The sequence below is a fragment of the Danio rerio genome, chromosome 25 (genome assembly GCF_052040795.2).
Source record: "Danio rerio strain M-AB ecotype USA chromosome 25, GRCz13ab, whole genome shotgun sequence".
Lineage (NCBI taxonomy): Eukaryota > Metazoa > Chordata > Actinopteri > Cypriniformes > Danionidae > Danio > Danio rerio.
Window position 1 is genome coordinate 19791427 of NC_141045.1, and position 22053 is coordinate 19813479.

General features: G+C 35.2%; 2 protein-coding genes across 4 annotated transcripts; both read left to right on the forward strand.

Annotated features, from left to right (window-relative positions):
* The first annotated feature begins 220 nt into the window (after positions 1-220).
* cav2 (caveolin 2) lies at positions 221-5376 on the forward strand. Its single transcript, NM_001002150.1, is given in 3 exon segments — positions 221-435; positions 1042-1229; positions 4091-5376. Coding segments are annotated over 3 exon segments (489 nt in total). The 5' UTR covers positions 221-285; the 3' UTR covers positions 4242-5376.
* Positions 5377-7091: 1715 nt separating this feature from the next.
* cav1 (caveolin 1) lies at positions 7092-21087 on the forward strand. Of its 3 annotated transcripts, XR_015525553.1 has the most exons (4): positions 7264-7334; positions 7959-8126; positions 19245-20031; positions 20076-21087. XR_015525553.1 is itself a non-coding variant. In NM_212651.1 (3 exon segments), coding segments are annotated over 3 exon segments (546 nt in total). In that variant the 5' UTR covers positions 7092-7298; the 3' UTR covers positions 19587-20579.
* The last annotated feature ends 966 nt before the right edge of the window (positions 21088-22053 follow it).

The window sequence follows — 22053 nt, forward strand, 5'->3', positions numbered from 1 at the left end:
TATAGAGGAAATAACAACAAGAATCTGTTAACACTCCTAAAATTATATTTAATAAACAGTGTATCGAGATAAGGACAGCTTGACTAGGATTTACCCCTTTAAAGGTTCCTAACTGTTGGTCCACGTTTGTTTGTAGCAGAAAACTGGGCGCCGCTTGTGTGTTTTGTCTGCGCGTGAACGCGTCTTCCGTGAGGGGCGTGGACGCGTCCTGTCCTGAGCGCACAGAGCGCGTCCTGCAGGCGCAGTGGACAGAAGCGCGCGCCTTGCAACTCCAAAACTTAAAAAATGGGTCTAGAAAAAGAAAAATCAGAGACCAGGGTGATAATGGATGAGGATGAGTTCAACAGATCGATTGAACCTATACTTGGAAAGAAACCGAACGTGTATTCGGAGGTTCAGGACAGAGATCCTAAAGATATCAACAAGCACCTAAAGGTAAGTGTCAGATCATGCGAGAGGTGCTCCTATCACTTATTTAGAAATATTAACGTATATATCTGAATAAGCATGCATTATATGACGTGGTCATATTAGTTTCCTGTGACAGTATAAGTTATTTTCGCTCACCGCTCTTTTATAAAGAGATTTATGTGAATGGTTGCACATGCGCAATAAACCTACTGTATGGTTTTTAAATATATTTTGAGTATTACTATGTCTGCTTTTGCAAACTGCATTATCTACACAAAAAAAAAAAACAAATGACAGGAAAGAAATGTGTAAATAAGATACGAGTAGTTTTATTATTAACAATAATTACAGATGAATTACTGTATAGAGTAGCACAGCTTTGATTCAATATAAGTAGTTAGGCTAATATATTTCATTTTCATAAACCAACCAGTGATATTATTAATAATATTACTACTCCCACTACTACTACTACTAATAATAATAATAAATTCCAAAATATAAAAATGTATAGACTTTTAGCAACATTTCTTTGGTGCTGTTAGAATATGAAAATTATATTTACTCTTTTTAATGTGGGTTAATTTAGTGTAATTAATGTTATTTTTGATATCATGTTTGATTCCACAGGTTGGTTTTGAAGACATCATCGCTGAGCCCAACTCCACACACAGCTTTGACAGAGTTTGGATTGGTAGTCATGCTGTTTTCGAGTTGGTGAAATACGTCTTCTACCGGATCCTCACCACGCTTCTGGCCATTCCCATGGCGTTTATTGCAGGGATTGTTTTCGGGATCCTCAGCTGTATACATATTTGGTATGAAAAGGCTTCTTGTTGAGAAAGGCTGCTGGCTCTCTGTTGTATTTTCCACAGCTCAATTGCAGAATATTTTCCTTGGCCACTTCCCACCAAGATAAAGACTGGCATTAAAAAAAATGAAGAAATGTAACAGAGAAAGTTTGTATGTTGGTTTTTTCCCAGTGCAGGTGGGCCTGCATTTCCACTTAGAGTGGAAAAATCCATACATAACTCACGCTGGATTGTTAGCATTTTAGTCAAGTGTTTTGCTCCGACCTCTTAGCGGTTTGACACATGCAGGCAGAAACTTGGCAAACATTGGTGCTTGACCCTGTGCAGTTTAGATCAGCAACACTTTGAGAGTCAGTCCTCCTGAGGTGGATGTAAAAGCACATGTGGATGTTTGTAAATTTCACAGCCTAGTGAAGCAGAGAGACCCTGTTAGCTTAGGAATGAGTAGTCCTGACAAATTAGCTAGATAAGATCAAGGTCGAGATGTCAGTGTAGCTCAAAGAAAAAGGAAAAAAAAAACTGATCAGTCTTATTGTCAGTCTTAACTGACTACTATCGTGGGTGACAAATCTCAAACTTTGAGATTTGCTAAAAACAGATTTGTTTTAATTTACATCTAATCATGTACATCTAATTTGACCATGTAACAGCAGGTGAACAATTTTAAAATGTCATAATGTCTTAGATATTGGCTGTTTTTACTTAGGTCAGTAAGTAGTGCATCAAATCTCCATGTAATATTTTTGCAACCTACTAGACGCTAAAGTCTAGAATATAATATCTAAATTGACTAAAATTGTGCAGCTTGTTGAGGAGTGATTGCTTTTGTAAACCACAGCAACCATCTAGAACAGTGCTAATGACCACACATAACATTAACTGCAACAACACTCTAATAACATACTCCTAAATACCACAGAAAACTTTAGCAGTTGCATAGCACCCTAACCACCTTACCAAATACTGCTAAAATACCACAGACAACAATAACAACCGCAAAGCAAAACCAAAACAACCACTGAGATACCCAAGTGGAGTGCTAAAAACAATACAGAGTCTTGGCAGCACAGTAAAAACCACCCAGATTCTTAGGCATAGAGCTAAAATAATTTAAGCATAGCATGGCAACACCATGACAACCACCTAGAATCTCGAGCATGTTGTTAAATACCACAGAGAATCTTCACGATTACAGAGCAACACCCTAAAAACACCTTTATTGGCAATCATAGTGATAAATACCACATAGATCCTAATCATTAAGATACCAGAGAAAATGCTAAAAACAATACAAAATCTTGGCAACTGCATAATGTTGCAACACAGTAACAATCACATAGATTCCAAAGCAGAGTGTTAAATAAAAAAGGGAACTTTAGTGATTACATAGCAACACCCTAACAACCACAAGATTGGCTATTAAACTGCTGAATGCCACAGGCTATGTTAGCAGTTGCATAGCAACACCCTAACAACCACCTAAATCAGCAACAATGCTGTTAAATACCACAGAAGGCCTTAACAACTGGGTGGCAAAACTCTAACAACCACCTAGGCCATAGACATATACACTAGATATCGCATACGGACTCGGAGTATGCGTCAATAGTGCCAGCACATTTGTTCAATGCTCCCAGGACAAATGTCATCCAAAAGCCAAATGTGAAGATGCTGGACTTCAGTGCTGTGTATGGGTGTAGTAATGAGCAAACAAATTAAACAAAGCATAAAGGCAGAACATTTCACATGAAAGATTTAATTCTTTACTTTTTTGTATGTTATGAAATTTTGTGCTGAACAAGTATATTATATGTTAAACAAGTATTACAATACAGTCTCTTACTGCACTGACCATAAGGCAAAGTAGCACCAGCTCGCACTCAATACTAGGCTTATGCAGGTTTTGTTGAGTAAAATAAGCAAACAATGCAAATGAAATATGACAACAAGATTGTTGGCTAAGTGAACAAGTCGTTCATTACAGAGATTTATTCAAAAACAAATCACTTAGTCTGTTAGAATTAGATGTGAAAGCAGGAGAAGGGGTGTATTTTAAGACGTGTATTAGATCAAATTTAACAGGGAGGGAGGATAATACATCTCCATGCACGCACACACATGCTCTTTGTTGCTTTATATACAGTATATATATATATATATATATATATATATATATATATATATATATATATATATATATATATATATATGTATATGCGTGTGTGTGTGTGTATCTCTGGCTCTGGATGGCCAGTTCCCCACTGCACCTTGGTCCCATATTCATTTCAAAGGAGCACTACCCTGTACTACAATGGCAGCTCTATTGACACATTTCTTCCAAGAGACAACAAGGCGACGTGTGTAGGCGACGTCTAATGTAAATATCTATGCACTTAGGCATAGTGCAAAACCACACAGCCTCTTAACAACACACAAGCAACCAACGACAACACAGGCCATGAGTCTTTCACAGGTAAAGCATCAATCAATTGGTCAGAATTAATCCAGTTAGTTATAAAACTGGTTTATGTATAAATACAGTTGTTGAATGTACAAAAAGGGTCTTTAATCTTATAAATAGTAAGTTTAAAAAGCATTTAGACACATGCTGTAGATAATGAAAACACATTATATTTCTCTCACCTCACCTCCTTATTGACCAGTGTCCAGTGATGCTCACTGACAGATCTCACATATGGCTTTAATGTTAACAATAGCAAAGCTGATGATTCAGTTGAACCACTGGATATGAAGGTTAATTCTCCAGGGTCCATTTTTAACCTAGAACAAAGAGATGAACACATTCACCTTGATCTGACTATATAAGTCATCAGCACATTTAATGATGAGCTATTTTTCATCCACAGGGTGGTGATGCCAGTGATCCAGGGCTGCATGATGACACTGCCCTCCATCCACGTGATCTGGACCAGCTTGATGGACATGTTTATAGGGCCTTTCTTCTTCAGCATTGGACGGTGCTTGTCCTCCATCAACATCAAGACTGAGCAAATCTAACTCCGCATAGAAGTATTGCAGAATCTTTCTGTCACACTCTTTTGCCCTCCCTTTTGAGGGTTACTAGCTGAAGGAACGTTTATCCTTGACTTCTGAAGCACAGAGAAGAGAAAGAACTTGTCTCTCATTCCGTTGTAGCTATTGACATGTCAACTTTGTTATGGGTGGCGCCTATGCAGACATGCTTTTTTCAGTACTGTTATGTAAGTCTAATTAAGCTTTTATGTTATATATAATGCAATACTTTTAATGTAATGTTTGAGATTTATTCTTTAAGGATGATATATTGTGCTACTGCATGATAAATGTTATTAAAATAAGCGCATGGTGTGCTGGTAAGGAAAAAAAAATATGCAACTACTTCCGATAGGGCTGTAGGTTTTTTAATCGTTTTATTTATATTGTTTGGAGTTAGGGTACGTTTATATAACTTTGTACTTTAAAAATGGAAAGGATCACATACAGACAACATCATTGTCAAAAACAATCACGCTCACAAAAATGAATTAATTGGCAGCATTATGGATGCCTGGCCAGTAGGTGTCACTTTGTAAAAGAAACAATGTGTATTGGCACGCATACAGTGCTCTTGTCTGCTATTGTTATTTTGGTTGTTCAGCACTAATACGTGTACAGACTGAACATAAAAATACACATAATGCATGACATTGTCTTCACAAATAAACATTTTTGAAATTGACACTTTAAGAGCTGTAGTAGTAGTAGAACTTTGAAACCTGTTTCTAGGTAAACTGCTCAAAAATGTCCATTTTTAGTTCTGTAAACGTACCCTTAAAAGATTTGATGGCATTCCAGTGTGAACTATTTATGATTTTTAGGTACATTCCTTGTTTTCTTCTTTATTAATGACATCTTTTGAAATTATAAAACAGCGAATGATGATTAGTTTGACTTGCAAAGCCACATTTGACATGCTGTTTGCCATCGATTGTGCTTTGTTAGTGGCTCCACAGAGTAAATGGAATATTTGACTGCAATGGAACATTAGAAGCTCAGGTGCCGTTTCCTTAGCCCTGTTGAGTGATGTCATGTAGCAAACATGCTGAACACAGCTCAGCTTATGAAAGACAGAACTAAATGCCTCACAGTTCACCAAATAAAATTATTTTTGGAAGTTGAAGGACTTTTTTCTTTGCTGAGAGACTGTGCAGATCAATGCTTGGCATATGGAATGTTAACCTGACAAGGTTTAACATATTGTGCAATAAGATAAACCCTTCAGGTGACTCGCTGAACACGTAAAATATGCCTGAGGAAAACAGCGTAACAAACTGTATGTATTTAGTCTATTTGAGTGTTCTTTTGAGTGCTTAACAGCTGGGTTTTTAAGAAATCATTCTGCATTCTGATTTTGTATAATAAAATGTTTACTATGAGCTACAAATAGATGAACCTTGCAATTAATGTAAAGTTATATAATATAGAATCAAATCTATCATATAATAAGAGTGCTGCTGGAGTTTTTACCTACAGCAACCTTTGGCCACTATCACTGGCGACGTTGTTTGCATATTTTGCATTGCCTGTCACAACCCTCGCTTTGCCAGCATCTGACCTAGAAATACAAACATTTGTTAGGTGTAATAAATGCCTCCTAAAAAGATGTATAGGTAAGTCAAGCAAATGATACGTAAGTAAGGCAAATATGAGAAAAACAAGAACCTGCAGCTTCAGTGTTGTTCAAAACATTCCAAACTGAAGTGCAAGTCTTGCCTCGAGGAACCTTTTAATATGCAAACAGACCTCAGTGTAGTTACCTTTTAGGTTTATACATCCGAAGTGCAAAAAGTTTAATAGTAAAACATATTTTAATGGATATTCTGAATTGGAAAATCTGACATTGAGTGTCAGTAGTGCTTCATACATTTAAAGGTTTAATTTTAATATGCACCACAATTTTTTGTAACAAAATTAAATAGACTGCTTTGTAAACTACATCTGTCCTTATGTACAGTAACTGCCCACTTTTGAGGTAAATAACTATATGTTAATGTTTGTATTTCCTTTTGTTTTTAGTTTTTCAGTTATTATTTCAATTTTTGTGTTACATTGTCATGTTCTGTTGAACTTTTTCTTGTTCTGTAGGAACAATACAACATAGAAAACACAATCAACCTATACCTATGTTATGTGAATATGACAGTCAATAAGGGCAAATGAAGCTACCATCAGTCGACTTTTGGCACAGATCAAACTTCAATAGTAGGGTGACTATGTCTGACTAGGTTACTTTGGTTAAAAATAGTTTGATTTGCTTTATATATATATATATATATATATATATATATATATATATATATATATATATATATATATATATATATATATATATATATATATATATATATTGTCTCTAAACAACCTTCAAACATTGTAAAAATGCAGGGTTCCACACAATTCGTTCATGTTGTCCCAACACAAATTGATTAAGTTAACTTAACACTTTTAACAGATTTATGTGGATTGAACAAAAAAAAAAAAACGTTGTCCCAATGAAATCTCAAGAATTGTGTTGTTTCCACTCATTTTAAATAAGTAGTTTAAACGAGCAAAAAAAAATGAAGTGTAATGCTTAGGGTTGCTTTATTTTGATTAGCATTACTGTAACACAATTTTAAAACTGTTAATGAAAAAAGAGTGCATGTTCCTGTTAGCATACATGGCAATCGTGCAGGAAAAGTTGGTCTAATGCCCAGATGTGCCTCCCATTTGGGAAAAAATCACGTCAAAATCCCCAACCACTAATGCTGCGTAGCTGTGTGATTGGCAGGCTAATGGAGGGTTCCTCATTCATTCAACACACAAACTCAGTGACTGGGAGAAACTCCCACTCTGTGCCGTGAGAGTCTTCAAGAGAGATAAACTAGCTTTCAGATAAAAGCTTGATGGGACTTTAGCATGCAGAAGAGAGGGCTGTTTTAAGGAAAAAAAACTCCCCACAGAAAGCAATATCCCCACGCCTCCCACACTGCTTCCTCTGTACTGATTGTCTTGTTTCCTCACACTCATCTGATCGCACTTCAGGCACGGGACAGCATGACTAGCGGATACAAGGACGGGACACCTGAAGAGGTAAGAAGAACACCCCTATTTTACCTCAGAAATCTTTTACTTTTGATGACAATTCATTTTATACAGAGCAAAATTTAATTTAGTTACTTATTTGCAAACCTTTTGTGTGGTTTATCTACAAACGGAGGCAGTGTTGACACTTGCTACATTATTGGCAGATTTGAAGTCTTATCTTTTCCTGGCACGTATTTGTACTGCAAGCCTCCCTTTCGCAACACTTTCACAAACACAGCTGAATAAAATAATACTAGGCTATGTAACATATGAACTGCTCACTAATCCAGGTGAAATAGAAGTACTTTATCAATACACATATTTATAAAGGGAAACTGCGTCTAAACAATTTTGTTACAGTAATATAATTTAAGCACGAACTAAAAACAAGATTTTTCAGCAGTAAGCGCATTTTCATATTTTCTGCTGCGGAATAAAAAGGGAGCACAACAGGCGCATAATGTAAAATGGCGCCTCCGTGTGGCGGGATGCGCCACTGTGTTCCAGAGGGGTGTGGTGCTTCATTTCTATCCGCTTAAAACCATCCCATGCCAGGGCTGTGCTGAGTTGCGCCCGAGTCTCCCACTCCACGCTCATGAACTTCATTTTCTGTTTTCTTTGGAACCGCAGGAATACGCTCACTCGCCGTTTATCAGGAAACAGGGGAACATTTACAAACCAAACAATAAAGAAATGGATAACGACAGCATCAACGAAAAGACACTTCAGGATGTCCACACCAAGGAGATTGACCTGGTCAACCGAGACCCAAAGCATTTAAATGACGATGTGGTGAAGGTAGGACAAACTTTGTCTGGTTCATGCAACTTTTTTAATTGTTGGGTATTCAATTTAAATTTAAAATATAAATAATGAGGACATTTGTTTAACTGCATGGAAACGTTAATAATAATCTCACAGGTTATTGTTTAGTATATGTGATATTCATAACTGCATACTTGATATTAGCAAATATAATTTGTATGGACAGATAAAAGCAAATCCTTCATTGTTATATTTAATTTATAATTCAGAAAAGTCTTTAAAGTGCATTGCAATTTATACACACTGCTAAGTAAGACCATTTTATCCCAATAGTTTCCCATTATAACACAATAGAAAGTTGGCTTCATAACAAAAGTGGTGAGTCAGTGGTCAGTTTGTCAAGGTGGCACTGGAAACGATTAATTTTGAATGTAGAAACAATGATGGCTTCAAGTACTTGGGAATTATAATGTACAATTTTACTTGCAAAATTGCTTTACAGCTGGTATTAAAATGCATTTTTGTTACTATTATAAACTATTCAATGATGTTCAAAACTATTTGAGCTTATGCACTTTAAGCCATTAAAATGGGATTGCATTAAAATATATTTTTCATTTAAGTAGATTATTCCTCTCTTTTCACTAATCAAACAAGTGATCAATGTTCTTTGTAGTGGAAATGCAATTTAAACTTTGCCACCCAAAATAGTAAGTTTGGTTTGAAATGTAAATAAAAAAGCACAATGTACTGAACTGTGAGCACAATTTACAGGTTCATTGGAAATAAAATCTCTGAGTGTTTTTAGAGAAGTGCTCACAGCTGAGTGCTGGTAGAAGAGCACTGGAATTTTCAGATGCACCAAAAAACTTTAATGGACAACACTCTGTTTGGAGGTCTTTACATAAAATTATGCAAAGATCTACAAAAAACATGACAAGATAATTAACTCTTTATTAAATGTTAGAAAAAGGTGTTCATTTAGGTTCAGTGCAGCAAAATGGGTTTATACCGGAAGGTACGATTTGTAGTTTTTACGTAGCCAGAATCACATATTTCCATTGAGCCTGGCTTGCAAATCCACTGAGCTTGGCATAGTTTTGTGGAGCAGAAGCGAACGTCTTGTATGTGTCTTCCTCATACTGTATATCAATTGTGCAAGTGTATTTTACAATATTGGTTTGAAAGTTCTGAAGTGCATAAATACACAAACCTCTCAAAGAAATGTGGCCAAAAGAGACAGATTAGAATGGCTGGTATATATGTGATGAGGTCTGCTTCAATCAAGCAAAACATTATTAAACATAACTTTATTTACTTCAATCAAGCAAAACATAGTATTACCAAGTGTAAACATGGCCTTACAGTAAAACACACTTCCAAGCTTCCTTAGGGGTGATTCATACAGAACACATCGTTGCATCCAAAGATGCTTGCCACGCCTTTCCGTTATTCTGATTGGTCCGCTGCTTTGGAACTGACATTAAAGAGTGGTGCAACTTGTAAAAATTGCATTACAGAAACATAATGGTCATGCAAGTCTGTAAAGTCCTTTAACATAAAAAAAACAATGTAAAAGTAATGCACTGAGATGGAAAAGCACATTCTGTGTGAATGGCCCCTTAGGTGTTTTGGTTTGTAGACCACATTACTTGACCAACCAGTTCCTAACCTGAACAGATTCACACAAAAATGACAATTCGCTCACCATTTACTCACCCTCAAGTGTTTCCACATTATTAGTTGACTTTTTAGTTGAACACAAAATAAGATACACTCGAAAATAATGTTTGTTGTTGGTACAAACGCTTATTTAAAATGAGCTGAGCTTAAGTTTTTATTGGGACAACTTAATTCTTTTATGTTCCATCCACTTATATTTGTAAAAAGTAATATGTTAACTCTTTAGGTTAATCCCTTTATGTTGTTCCAATACAAATCTATTGTGTGGTACCTAGCATTATTATACAGTGTATTTTGTAGAATGCTGGAAACTGGTGACACCCATAGAAAAAAAAAACATTATGGAAGTCACTGACCACCAGCCCTGACATTCTTCAAAATAACTTCTTTTGTGTTCAACAGAAAAATGAAACTCAAAGAGGTTTGGAACAGAAGGCAGAGCAAATGATAGAATTTCCACTTTGAGTGAACTCTCCCTTTAAGTTGTATCTTCCAACAGGATGGAAACAATTATCAACAGGGTACCAAAGTGAAATTCTGGGCTTGTGGCATGTGTTTGTGAAAATTGTGCATACAATAATAGCACAGTGCTCTCATTTTAACAGGCTTGTTGCTGTAGGAACTCCCATGCAGCAATAAGCTGTCAAAACCTTCTTTAAAAAGGAAATATTAACAGTTTCCTGTTTTTGAGCACCTAACATTCTGGGCGTGGGGCGATTCCTTTCATAACAAAAAAAAGGTCACTTGATGATATGCTCTATAGCTTTTTAAAACGATCCTCTTCATTCATCTCAACCCTTATTTGTTTTCACTTATTCATCGTCTTTTCCCCTCCCACCACAACATGACACTGAGTCACATCCCCGAGGACACATGCATTTGAATGCTTCTTATGATTTGACTGAAAATTGAATCCAGAGAACGCTAAAAGCAATTGTTCTGTTCATGCTTAGAATTATGGGATTGGTGTCACAAGTCGAACTCATTTTGTGCACGCAGTCCTTTGATTTTGTCCTTAAAAGGGGTTGAGTGCTCGCAGTGGTCTTGCGTAGGAGAGGGAATTCCCATCTCCGTTTTTCACAAATTCTCCATACATACGTGCAGATGGGGCGTTTCTCTGGTCCGTGATGCACTCGCGGTCCAAGTTCACTCCCACTGACATCCACATCAAAGATTCTTGTGTGCACAAACACATGCGTAGCTTTCCCTTGGAACGGAATATTTTCCTCTCATAAAACTGCATTCTTTTAATAGCTCATCCACGTGGGATTTTTGGCCAGAGAGCAGTCTTAGGCCGGGCCACTTAAAGATGGTCATCATCACTGTTGGACTTGTAATAATAGAGTATGTACAGTTGTTTTTTGCTGATGTACTATAACTCCTGGCTGAAAGGAGAAAACTTCTAAAACTCATAGAGTTGTAGTTACTTGGTGGGTTTTTTAGTCACCGCATATGAATTACAATTCCGAATGAGTCACAGGCTGTTGCCATGGCGATTGAATATTTTTAACAAAATAAACATGGCGGATATGATTGTTTTTAATATAAAACTGTTGTTAGTGTTTAAGAGTTCCATTGTTTTTGTGCAGCTTTTGTTCATCCAAGAAAACATTTGATGCATATTGTGTTTTTAGGAGGGTGACTTGGAGTATTTAGATTCAATTTGAAAAGTAATATATATATATATATATATATATATATATATATATATATATATATATATATATATATATATATATATATTTATATATATATATTAGGGGTGTAACGATTTATCGTTGTACAATTTATTGCGATGCAAAAATGTCTCGATATGCATCGTGGCGTTATGACGCTTTGATTACGATATGACGTCCGTTTTCTCTTATTAGTTGAGCTGTTTGCACGTGAGCTACGTTCCACCTGCTGTCGCACGTGAGTTCAGATTGCAGCAGCAGTAATGTTAGCAGACCAAGATGAGTGGAGTTGAAATAGAGGATGGCCCATCCTCTCAAAATCAGACATCTGGCAACATTTCGGTTGTACAGTCATTGCTTTAGACTCGTCCGCTTTTTGACACGCATCCTGGGTCAAACATCCTAAGTTTTAAAGTCTTCACAGTTATTTACATACTTTGCACAGCGACATGGATACCTCCTAATGGTGTTGAAAGAGTCACATACTGTATTTAAAGGTACAATTCACCCTAAAATATCATTCTGTCTTCATATAATGATGCATTGGCGGCCGCAAAATCACACATGCCGTGAGCTGTTACTACAGAGGGCGGACTATGATAGACGCGTGCGTATGGCAAGCCGTTATAGCATTTAAACCTTTGATCTGACTATCCATAAATATATTTAGAGATATCTCTAATTATATTTTGACTAGTCATAATTATAATTCGACTAGTCAAAATATAATTAGAGATATCTCTAAATGAATTTAATTAAATATGAATTAAATATATTTATGGATAGTAAGAACAAAGGTTTAAATGCTAAAACGGCTTGCCATACGCGTGCGTCTGCTTCAGTGAACAGAACCTGCAGGTTGTGACTAATAAAGTAGTAAACAACATTCAGTTTGTGGAACAGAGTGATCTTTCAGGAGCCGCGTGGGAAGTATGAACAGCACTTAGCAGTGGAAATGAAACCGAAAACGTACACATTATTTAAACAATCATATCGCATTTTAGAGTTATGATTACGACGAGCATTAACCCTTTTGAGTACAGAGGTACACAAAAATGCAACATGATACACTTGATAGCGTCGACATCAGCGACGCCGAAGAAATAGTAAACCTGCCTAAACTGCTGAAAAGAGTCACGACTGTCCTGTGTAAAAGACGACCACCCTGTCACTCATCATGCCCAACATGAAGACAGCCATCCATAAAAATCTCTCAGACAGATACACATCAGTTCAGGATTATCTTATAGAACTGCTGATTACCTGGAAATGTGGATTTTTTTTTTGCACACACAAAAAACGCAAGTGACCAAGCAAAGCCTTAAGCTCTTACTGTTAAATTCAATTGAATAGAAAGCTTATTTTTTTGCACCTTTACTTAAATTGTTCCTTAATTTTGTCTTTGTCATTTCAATAATATTTTTTAAGAAGTTTTTAAATAGTTTTATTTTCCAGAGACAGGCCTGTTTAATATATTTTCTAAAAGAAGGTTCAGTTTAACAAGTTGAAACAAAAGAAATACATAAAAAATAGTTTACTTGGTAAAATTTGCATTTAAGTTAAATTTTCAATTTTTATTCCAAATATCGTGATACATATCGAATCGTGAACATTATATCGTGATACACATCGTATCGTGAGCTGAGTGTATCGTTACACCCCTAATATATATATATATATATATATATATATATATATATATATATATATATATATCATTATTTACACATTTAATTTCAATTTATCTGCATTATTAAACGTCAAATAAGTTATTTTAAATATGTCTACAATGTAAAAAATCCTGGTTGCCTTAAAATTTTAAGCTGAATCAAATTGACCTTATTTGTTTATTGAACCTATTAGCTAAACTGACTTAAAACTGCTTGAGCAACTTATAAAATAAAGTTAGAACACGATTAACTTTGTTTAATAAGTTACAATGACCTAAAAACATATACTGTCAGGAGTAATTTATCATATAATATTTGTGTGCTTGTATGTATATAAAAAAAGATTTATTTATTTTTATAGTAATTTTATTTTATGTTTGTTTTTAAATTTAACTTGAAAATAATTTTAGTTGGGCAACACAACGATTCAGTGGTTAGCACTGTATGAGTGTGTGCGAATAAGTGTATGGGTGTTTTCCAGTACTGGGTTGCAGCTGGAAGGGCATCCGCTGCCTTAAAACATATGCTGAAATAGTTGGCGATTCATTCTTCTGTGGCAAATGCTGTTTTAAAAAATTCATTAAATAAACATAGAGGCATACTGGCTAGGGATGCTCCGATGGATTGGTCAGAGATTGGTTTTGGATGATAATCACACTTTATGCCTTGATCGGTACTTGCTAATCTGGCAGATGTCATGAACAGATCAAAAGTGTTTTTTTTTACGAGTTTACAAGCAGTATTTATTGCAAGTTACAATAATGCAAGTTCATTAAAACCTGGCTGGAAATATTAGAGAAATTAAAAATATCATAAATAATTTTTAAATCGAAAAGTTTATAATACAACTAAGTGTAATAAACGTTTAAATAAAAGTGGTTTATAGGCCTATTTTCTTTTAGTAAGAAGTAATGGATTTCTAGGTGCATTTTAACTTTTTATGCATTAAATATGTGTTTTAAACTTCATTGAGACATGATAAATTATTTGTTCATCATTTGCAGTGTTTTCAAATTGCATTTTTAGTGATTTTTCTTTTTTTTATTTTCTATAAAGCTGTTTCTGATCATTACATGTCCACACAAAATGGTTAGAAGAGCCATGTTTAAGCGATTATATGCAACGTCTTTCATTTATTCTATTAGGTAAGGCACTTAAGTCTCATACGTAGAGTGAAAATGTGCTTTATGCATTATAAAGCTTAAAGCATTAGAATCGATATTGGCCGACCCCCGTGACAAGGAATTGATACTCTGTATTGGCTGCAAAAATCCTGATCGACGCATCCCTAATACTGGCATTAAATAAATTAAACATTAAATAAATAGATTTACATCTATGTAACTACTATAGATATATGTTTTGTTTTGTCAGTTTAAAAGTGATTCATTATCTAGTTTTACTTAATCTGTTTTACTTCAGTTTGAGTAGTGATTTATTTATTTACATTGTGGCTTTTAGATTATTAAATTGGTCTTTTCATCAAACTCCTCACTCCTCCCTAAACTTCTTCTTCATACTGATGATTAATTATCTGTGTGGAGGGGTCAAATATAATCACAAGCCCCCAGGATTGAAGAATGCAGCTTGATCCTTCTGTCAGTGCAGCGAGGGTGTTATCAGGGAACGGCTCAGGAACTGTTTATTTGAACAGTGTTGAAAGTCATAGTTGTAACATTCAAGTAATGGAAACTATGTGTCCAGCCAGTTGGGGTATACTGTAGATAAATGAACTGGGAGGACAGGATTATATAAGTCATGTATAATTAGGGGGTTTCTTTGCCAGCTTTATCTATGATGGTCTGAAATCCTTGGACAAGAAGTCATTTATCATTTTCCTTTTACTAAAACTCTCTGAAATACTCTTTCAGATTGTCTAAGCCTGTTGTATACATATCAGACTTATAAACTAAACTAACCTAACTGGCCTTTATTCCAATGAGATAATAATTTATTATCTCCTTGGGGATATCCAAATCAACAAATTCTAGATGTAAACTAAGAATTTTGAAATGTAAACTGAACATTTTGATATGTGAACACAATTTTTAAAAATGTAAACTCAGAATTGTGAGGTGTAAAACAAGAATTTAGAAATTTTAACTCAGTTTTGAGATGTGAACGAAGTATTTTGAGATGTAAACTCATTTTGCAGGAAGTAAACTAATATTTTTTTTTGACAAAATGTAAACTAGAAATTTGTTTACGAAATTTGAACTATATTCAAATGTAAAATCAGAAGTGTGAATGATTACAACAAATTGCGAAATTCAAACACAATCGTGAAATGTAAACTCTATTCAGAATTGTTAGTAATTGTTAATTGTTATGTAAACACAAAATGTTTGTTTGATGTAAACAAAGTAATTTGAAGTGTAAACTCTAAAATTGCAAGATATGTAAACTTAGAATTAATTCCGAGACAAACTGTAGTACGTTGAGATCTATAGAAAATTATAAATTGTGAGATGTAAACAACTGTGAAATATGACCTAATAAGATGTAAACACTTGTAAAATGAAGATTGTTACGTAAACTAGTAAAGAATAGTAAAATATGTTGCAATGTGTAAACTAAGAAGTTTAAGATGTAAATTCTGAACCGAGATGTTATTTCCCAATTGCTAGATGTAAATTTAGAATTGTGGGAAATAAACAAAGTATTTTGACATACAAACACACAATTTGCAAGATGTAAACTCAGAATTGCGTGATTTTACTTAAAATCGCAGTATACACAATAAAGTGTTTGGTGATCTACTTAAATAATACTTAAATAATTAACAACTGTAAACTAAGAAATTCTAGATTTAAACAATTGAGATATAAAATAAGAATGGCTAGATGTAAACTGAGAACCGCCAGATGGAAACAATAAGAATTTTGTAGTTTTAGCACTGAGATGTAAATTCAGAATTGTGAGATGAAAACTGAAAATTGTGTAAAATAAAAAAAATTACAAGATGCAAATAAAGAATTGTTATGTAAACTCAGAATTGTGAGAAATAAAGTCTGACAAAAACAAAAAATCTGACATACAACCCAGCAGGCACAAGACGTCACCTTGACATCAGATTGACGTTGTACCCCAATGTTGTGGGGGTGTTGCATTTTACTTGGAAATGAAAATTGGGTTGACGTCAGAACTCAGGCCGATGTCAACATCCAATGTTTAATCTAAAACCAACCAAATATCAACGTCTGATGATGTTACAGCTTGACATTGTGTGGACGCTCCCAGTAAGACATGTATCAGATGTTGGATTTTGGTTGCCATAGCTGATGAAAAAATTTCAGTACTTGACGTTGGTTTAAGACAGGGGTCACCAATCTCGTTTCTGGAGGTCTGGTGCCCTGCAGGGTTTAGCTCCAACTTGCATCAACACACCTGCCTGGGTGTTTCAAGTATACCTAGTAAGACCTTGATTAGCTTGTTCAGGTGTGTTTGATTAGGGTTGGAGCTAAAATCTGCAGGACACCGGCCCTCCAGGAACAAGTTTGGTGATCCCTGGTTTAAGATGTTGACTCGATGTTAGATGTTGGTCACTTTCCAACCTAAAATCAACCAAATATCAATGTCATTTAATTATTGGATGTCAAAAAAATGTTTTCCTTAGACGCTGGCTAGTCATTGAATTTTAATCACCTGACCTGAAGTCATGACCTAAACCTAACCTGATATTAATGTCTTATGACATTGTGTGCCTGCTGGGAAAATGTAACCTAATAATTAAAAAGTATAGCCTCAGAGTTATGGGCTGAAAACAGGACAAAATGCAGGATTTTTAAAATCCAGTGTCAGAAACAGCCTTCCACATTACTGTGACTCAAGCAGGAGTTGTTAAATAAATATTAGCTTTATCTTGACTTCCACGTGTTACTGTGAAGGACGGGGTGTGTTTGTGTGTGCGCTTTCTTTGCATAATCTGCGTCGAAACTGAAATAAACACATCTGTCTTTAAAAGCAAGTGTGCTGCTATGTTTTAATGGCATGAGGTTTGCCAGCTCTGCAAGGATCTAAACCAAGACCTTTCCTGGCCTTATTAAATGGCTTTTATATATACACGTCTTCTGTAAATGTTAGCGTTTGGTGTCAGGCACTATCTGCTCTGATCTGCTGTGGATGCAGGAGGTTTAGAGTTAGGTGGTTTGGGCATGAAGCAGCCCGTACCAGTCTGAGAGAATCCCAGCCGGCTGCTGTACAATGTAAAGATGCTGTCTGTGAGGAATGTGGAGATGGGGAATAGGAGGAGGAGGAGGTAGTTGTCATTGTCAGCTTGATATGAATGAATGAATGAATGAATGAATGAATAAAAAAATATATATTTTCCCCTTATTTTCATTCATTCATTCGTGTGTGTGTGTGTGTGTGTATTATTTTGTATATCGTGTTTCATACTACTAAGCTATTTTATGGTAATTATGTGATCACAAAATTAATATAATATAATATAATATAATATAATATAATATAATATAATATAATATAATATAATATAATATAATATAATATAATATAATATAATATAATATAATATAAGACACGCAATATGTTTCCATGAATCATAATATATTATATTATTATGTTTCCATGAATTATATTTTATGTTTCCATGAATTATATATGTATTTTATTATACGAGCTTGATGTATCAATTATAATACATAACAGGCATATAATGCAAAACAATGTAATAAAAAACAGCATAGTTTATTTTTCTACAATCTTTATTTGTCTCCAATAGTAGAGTAGTGGAGTATATTATTTCTATTTTAATTTTTTTTTTATATTTTATAAATTTATAAATTAACTACAGATTTATTTTTATAAGTTATGGCTGCCAGATTTATGCATAAATTTTAAAGCGGAAATGCACATACAAAAATAAAATATTGCTCACTTTATATATGCAGTATATGTATATCCAACCTGCAAGTTACTATTAGCCTGATCAGTCAATTTTGAAAAAGAGGTGTGGCACCACACCCACACCTAAACCCAACCGTCACATTGGATAAGCAAATCGTACTAAACTGTACAAATGAGATTGTACAAATATATATATGAATAAACCTCTAAATTAGGTTTTTTTAAAGTTACGAATTGCAGGGAGAGCAAAAATATTTATTCATATACATATATTGTATTGAAAATATATTATTAAAAAAATGACATCCTGAAAAATCCACCAGGATTTAATTAAATATTAAAGGTATTTACAATGCTAACGCCAATATGTAACTTGTGGACCTTTTAGTTTAGTCTTTTGGATTATTTCATGTAAATATGCATGATCGCATTATTACTGTCATGATCACCAGCCATCTAACCACCAGAGATCGCTGGAAAGAATTCACACACACATAGGACTACAAATCTGCTTGTAAATGGACTACATATTCAGTCATGCCAGACACACACTCACTCACACACACACACCTGCTCCAAGGCTCCACTGATTAGACTCCCACAGCTCATGCTGCTTCTGGACTGATTACTGCACTACATAAACAGCACAGAAACACTCACTGTTGCTGAGTCTTGTTATCTGTTTTAGTGACACTACAATGCGGTTTCCTTTGTCTGCCTTTGCTGTGTTTTTGATCCTTGCCTCGTTTATTTATTTAATACTCTTTGCTGTCTGCCTTCTGACCATCTGCCTGCCTTTTGACTACGACTCTGGATTGCCCCTATACATCTGTTTGCTCCTGTGTTGACCACTGCTTGCCTGACAATTCTAATAAACCTGCATGTGGATCCGCACCTCTGTTGTCAGTGTCACATCCCTGGGTTACACGTACTGTACACTTTACTATGATTTGCCCATCCATCATGGTTGGTTGGGTTTAGGGGTGGGGTTTGGTACTCATATCTTAAATCTTATATTTTTGGCTGAACTCCTCTAAATTAGCCACTAAACTGACAAAACGCAAAATAGTTACGTTTCCTTGTGAGATCAGGCTGGTTTTTCGGTAACGGTTTTGACCATATGATTGATTCAAAGGTCTTAGAATGCAGTAAGTGGGTTAATTGGAAAACAGTTCTGCAAAATGAAAACATGTCTGATTTCCATCATACAATCTAAAACGATCTAATTCCGAAAAATCTTTTTATACCTCCAGGTGGACTTTGAGGACGTGATCGCCGAGCCTGCCGGCACCTACAGCTTCGACGGCGTGTGGAAGGCGAGCTTCACCACCTTCACAGTAACCAAATATTGGTGCTACAGGCTGCTGACAGCGCTGGTGGGCATCCCACTCGCCCTGGTATGGGGCATCTTCTTCGCCATCCTCTCCTTCATCCACATCTGGGCCGTGGTGCCTTGCGTGAAGAGCTACCTAATCGAGATCCACTGCATCAGTCGAGTTTACTCCATCTGCGTGCACACCTTCTGCGACCCACTCTTTGAGGCCATGGGGAAATGCTTTAGCAACGTCCGGGTCACTGCTACTAAGGTGGTGTAAGGACAGAGTGAAAGAGAAGAGCCAGAGGGATCGGGTGGGATGGGGGAATGGAAACCAATGTCCAATGTTGGGAGGTAAATCAAACGTAGCCTCTGTAATAAAGAGGAAACAAAATATGTGAGCAGAAGTGAAGGGTTGACTCTCCATTCCTGTTCAAATGCATCTGTGAGATTTGTCTACTCAGCTTTGGATTTAGGGGACGTGTGTTGAAAATCTCTAATTTTCTTTGTCATTTGTTAGCATTTATCATTGTAGGAATACTGTTTCAGCCTTACTTTTATTGTGACAGTTCATGGAAAAATGCTAATTCTGTTAAGTGTTTACTGACACTAATGTCATTCCAAATTTTCCAAGCTCCTAAAGTGCAATAATAGTGGTTTGTATGACTAGTGTGATAATTCCAAGTCTGTCAAAAACAGAGAAATGCACGTTGACCACTTTTATGGTGCTTTTGAAGGTCCTGTTTTTTTATTTTTTTTTTATTTTAAGGCATGGAGCCTGACTATTATTATTTGTAATGGAATTTTTAGAAAAGCCAATGCTTGATCAACTGGAATATCTTTCATGAAATTCCAGATTGCATAAAAACGTATTGAAATAACTGGATTTTGGACACAATAGGCTACTTCTAATCAAATAGGTATAGGAGTTTGGAATGATATTAGATTCACTAAATAATGACAGAATTTAGATTTTTAGGGTGAACTATACCTTTAAGATTTGCCTGCTGGGACAAGGCTGTGAATTTGTGTTTTTATTTTCTGGTTTTGTTTGTTTTATCCCATTTCTATCACTGACACGTCCATTTATTCGGTCCAAAAATACTTGTAGTGTGTAAACATTACATAGTAGATTCCAGTAGTTTTGCTATGTTTATCCTTCAATTTGGGTACTATCGCCCTTTTTTGGTCATGAATGGGGTTTATGTAATCCAGATATTTTTTGTGTGTGTTTTTGGGAGAGGGTTCAGGGAATCTGAACAAATTTTAAAGGAAAAAAAAGTATGCGTGGCCCTGCTGATGTCAAGACTGCCCATCACACTGCATGTTGCCACTAAATATGGTGGACGGCCTAAACATGGGGCCAAAGAGGTGCCCTCACTGAACCCTTTGCCAACTCAGCATATACTAACAAAGAGACTGTTCCTGGCCCTGACATATATATAATGCTTCAACCCGGTGCTCATGGCAACAGCTTTATGAGTGGCGGAGAATATCTTTACAACTTCCAGAGAGACATCACATGAAGCTAACGATTAGCAAAGTCTTCCAGCAGGTCGTGAAGATTGAGCTTTTCTAACACGAAAGCACATCACCACAGCCTTAACTTACACTTAAACTTTATTTGCAGTCTTTGAAGATGAAGAACTTGTTTTAAATGTTGTTTCTGCTATTGACAGTGACATCATTTGGTGTGGAAATTTTGTAAGCAATCCTGTCTGCTTCTATGTTTATTCACTGTCAGACACACATGCTGCATAAAACTAAAGTTTCCAGCATCAGAGGCTGCTGCTAAAGTGGGGTATATATATATATATATATATATATATATATATATATATATATATATATATATATATATATATAGTATTTCGTACTGACATTAAGCTCACCTTTTGTCTACTCGCTTTGACTCTTTCACCTCTTCGTCTACCTGCTGTCTTAAGCCCAAAATATACTTTGTATTTTTTTGTGTACATTTGCATACACATATAGTTAAACACAAAGCCTTTCAAAGTTTGATTATGCATGATTATGCATTTGATGGCATTTGAAAACACAGATGCGCACTATAAAGAGTCCAAACATTGTGATTGATGAAATCAGAGATGCAATGATATGGAAAGTTTGGCCAACACGATAACCGATATCTCTATATAATTGGAAATGTATCAACGGATATATAACCGATATATAGGTCGACAAATACAAATCACGAATCAAATATCTGACTGCAAATATAGCAACAACAAAACAAAAAACACACACAAAAAATACAAAGGACTACTGATTTTATTTTGTTATACTAGCTGCCATTGTCTTTAAAGTTATTAAAAATATAGTTACATGCTAGTTTTAAACCGATAACCGATATATAGATCAAAATGCAAAATTTAAAACGATATTCTCAGCCTAATTGCAACAAAAAACAATAACAAACAAATAAAAAAGGACTACTAAATTTATTTTATATATATATATAATTTATTTTTCTTATCGGGTCGATACAGATAATATTGCAAAATAAGTAGTTATCAGCAGTTGCCAAGTTGTAGCCGATATATTGTGCATACTAGACAACATTTTCTTTGTATTTATTTAAAACAGAGTTGTAGGACTCGCTTTAAGCTAATAACTGAAATATTGGTCGATAAATAAAGATTTCTATCCAAAATATTCTCAGCCTGATTGCAAAAATAACATTAACAATCAAATATGATAGATTTGATACAATAGATAAATGTTTT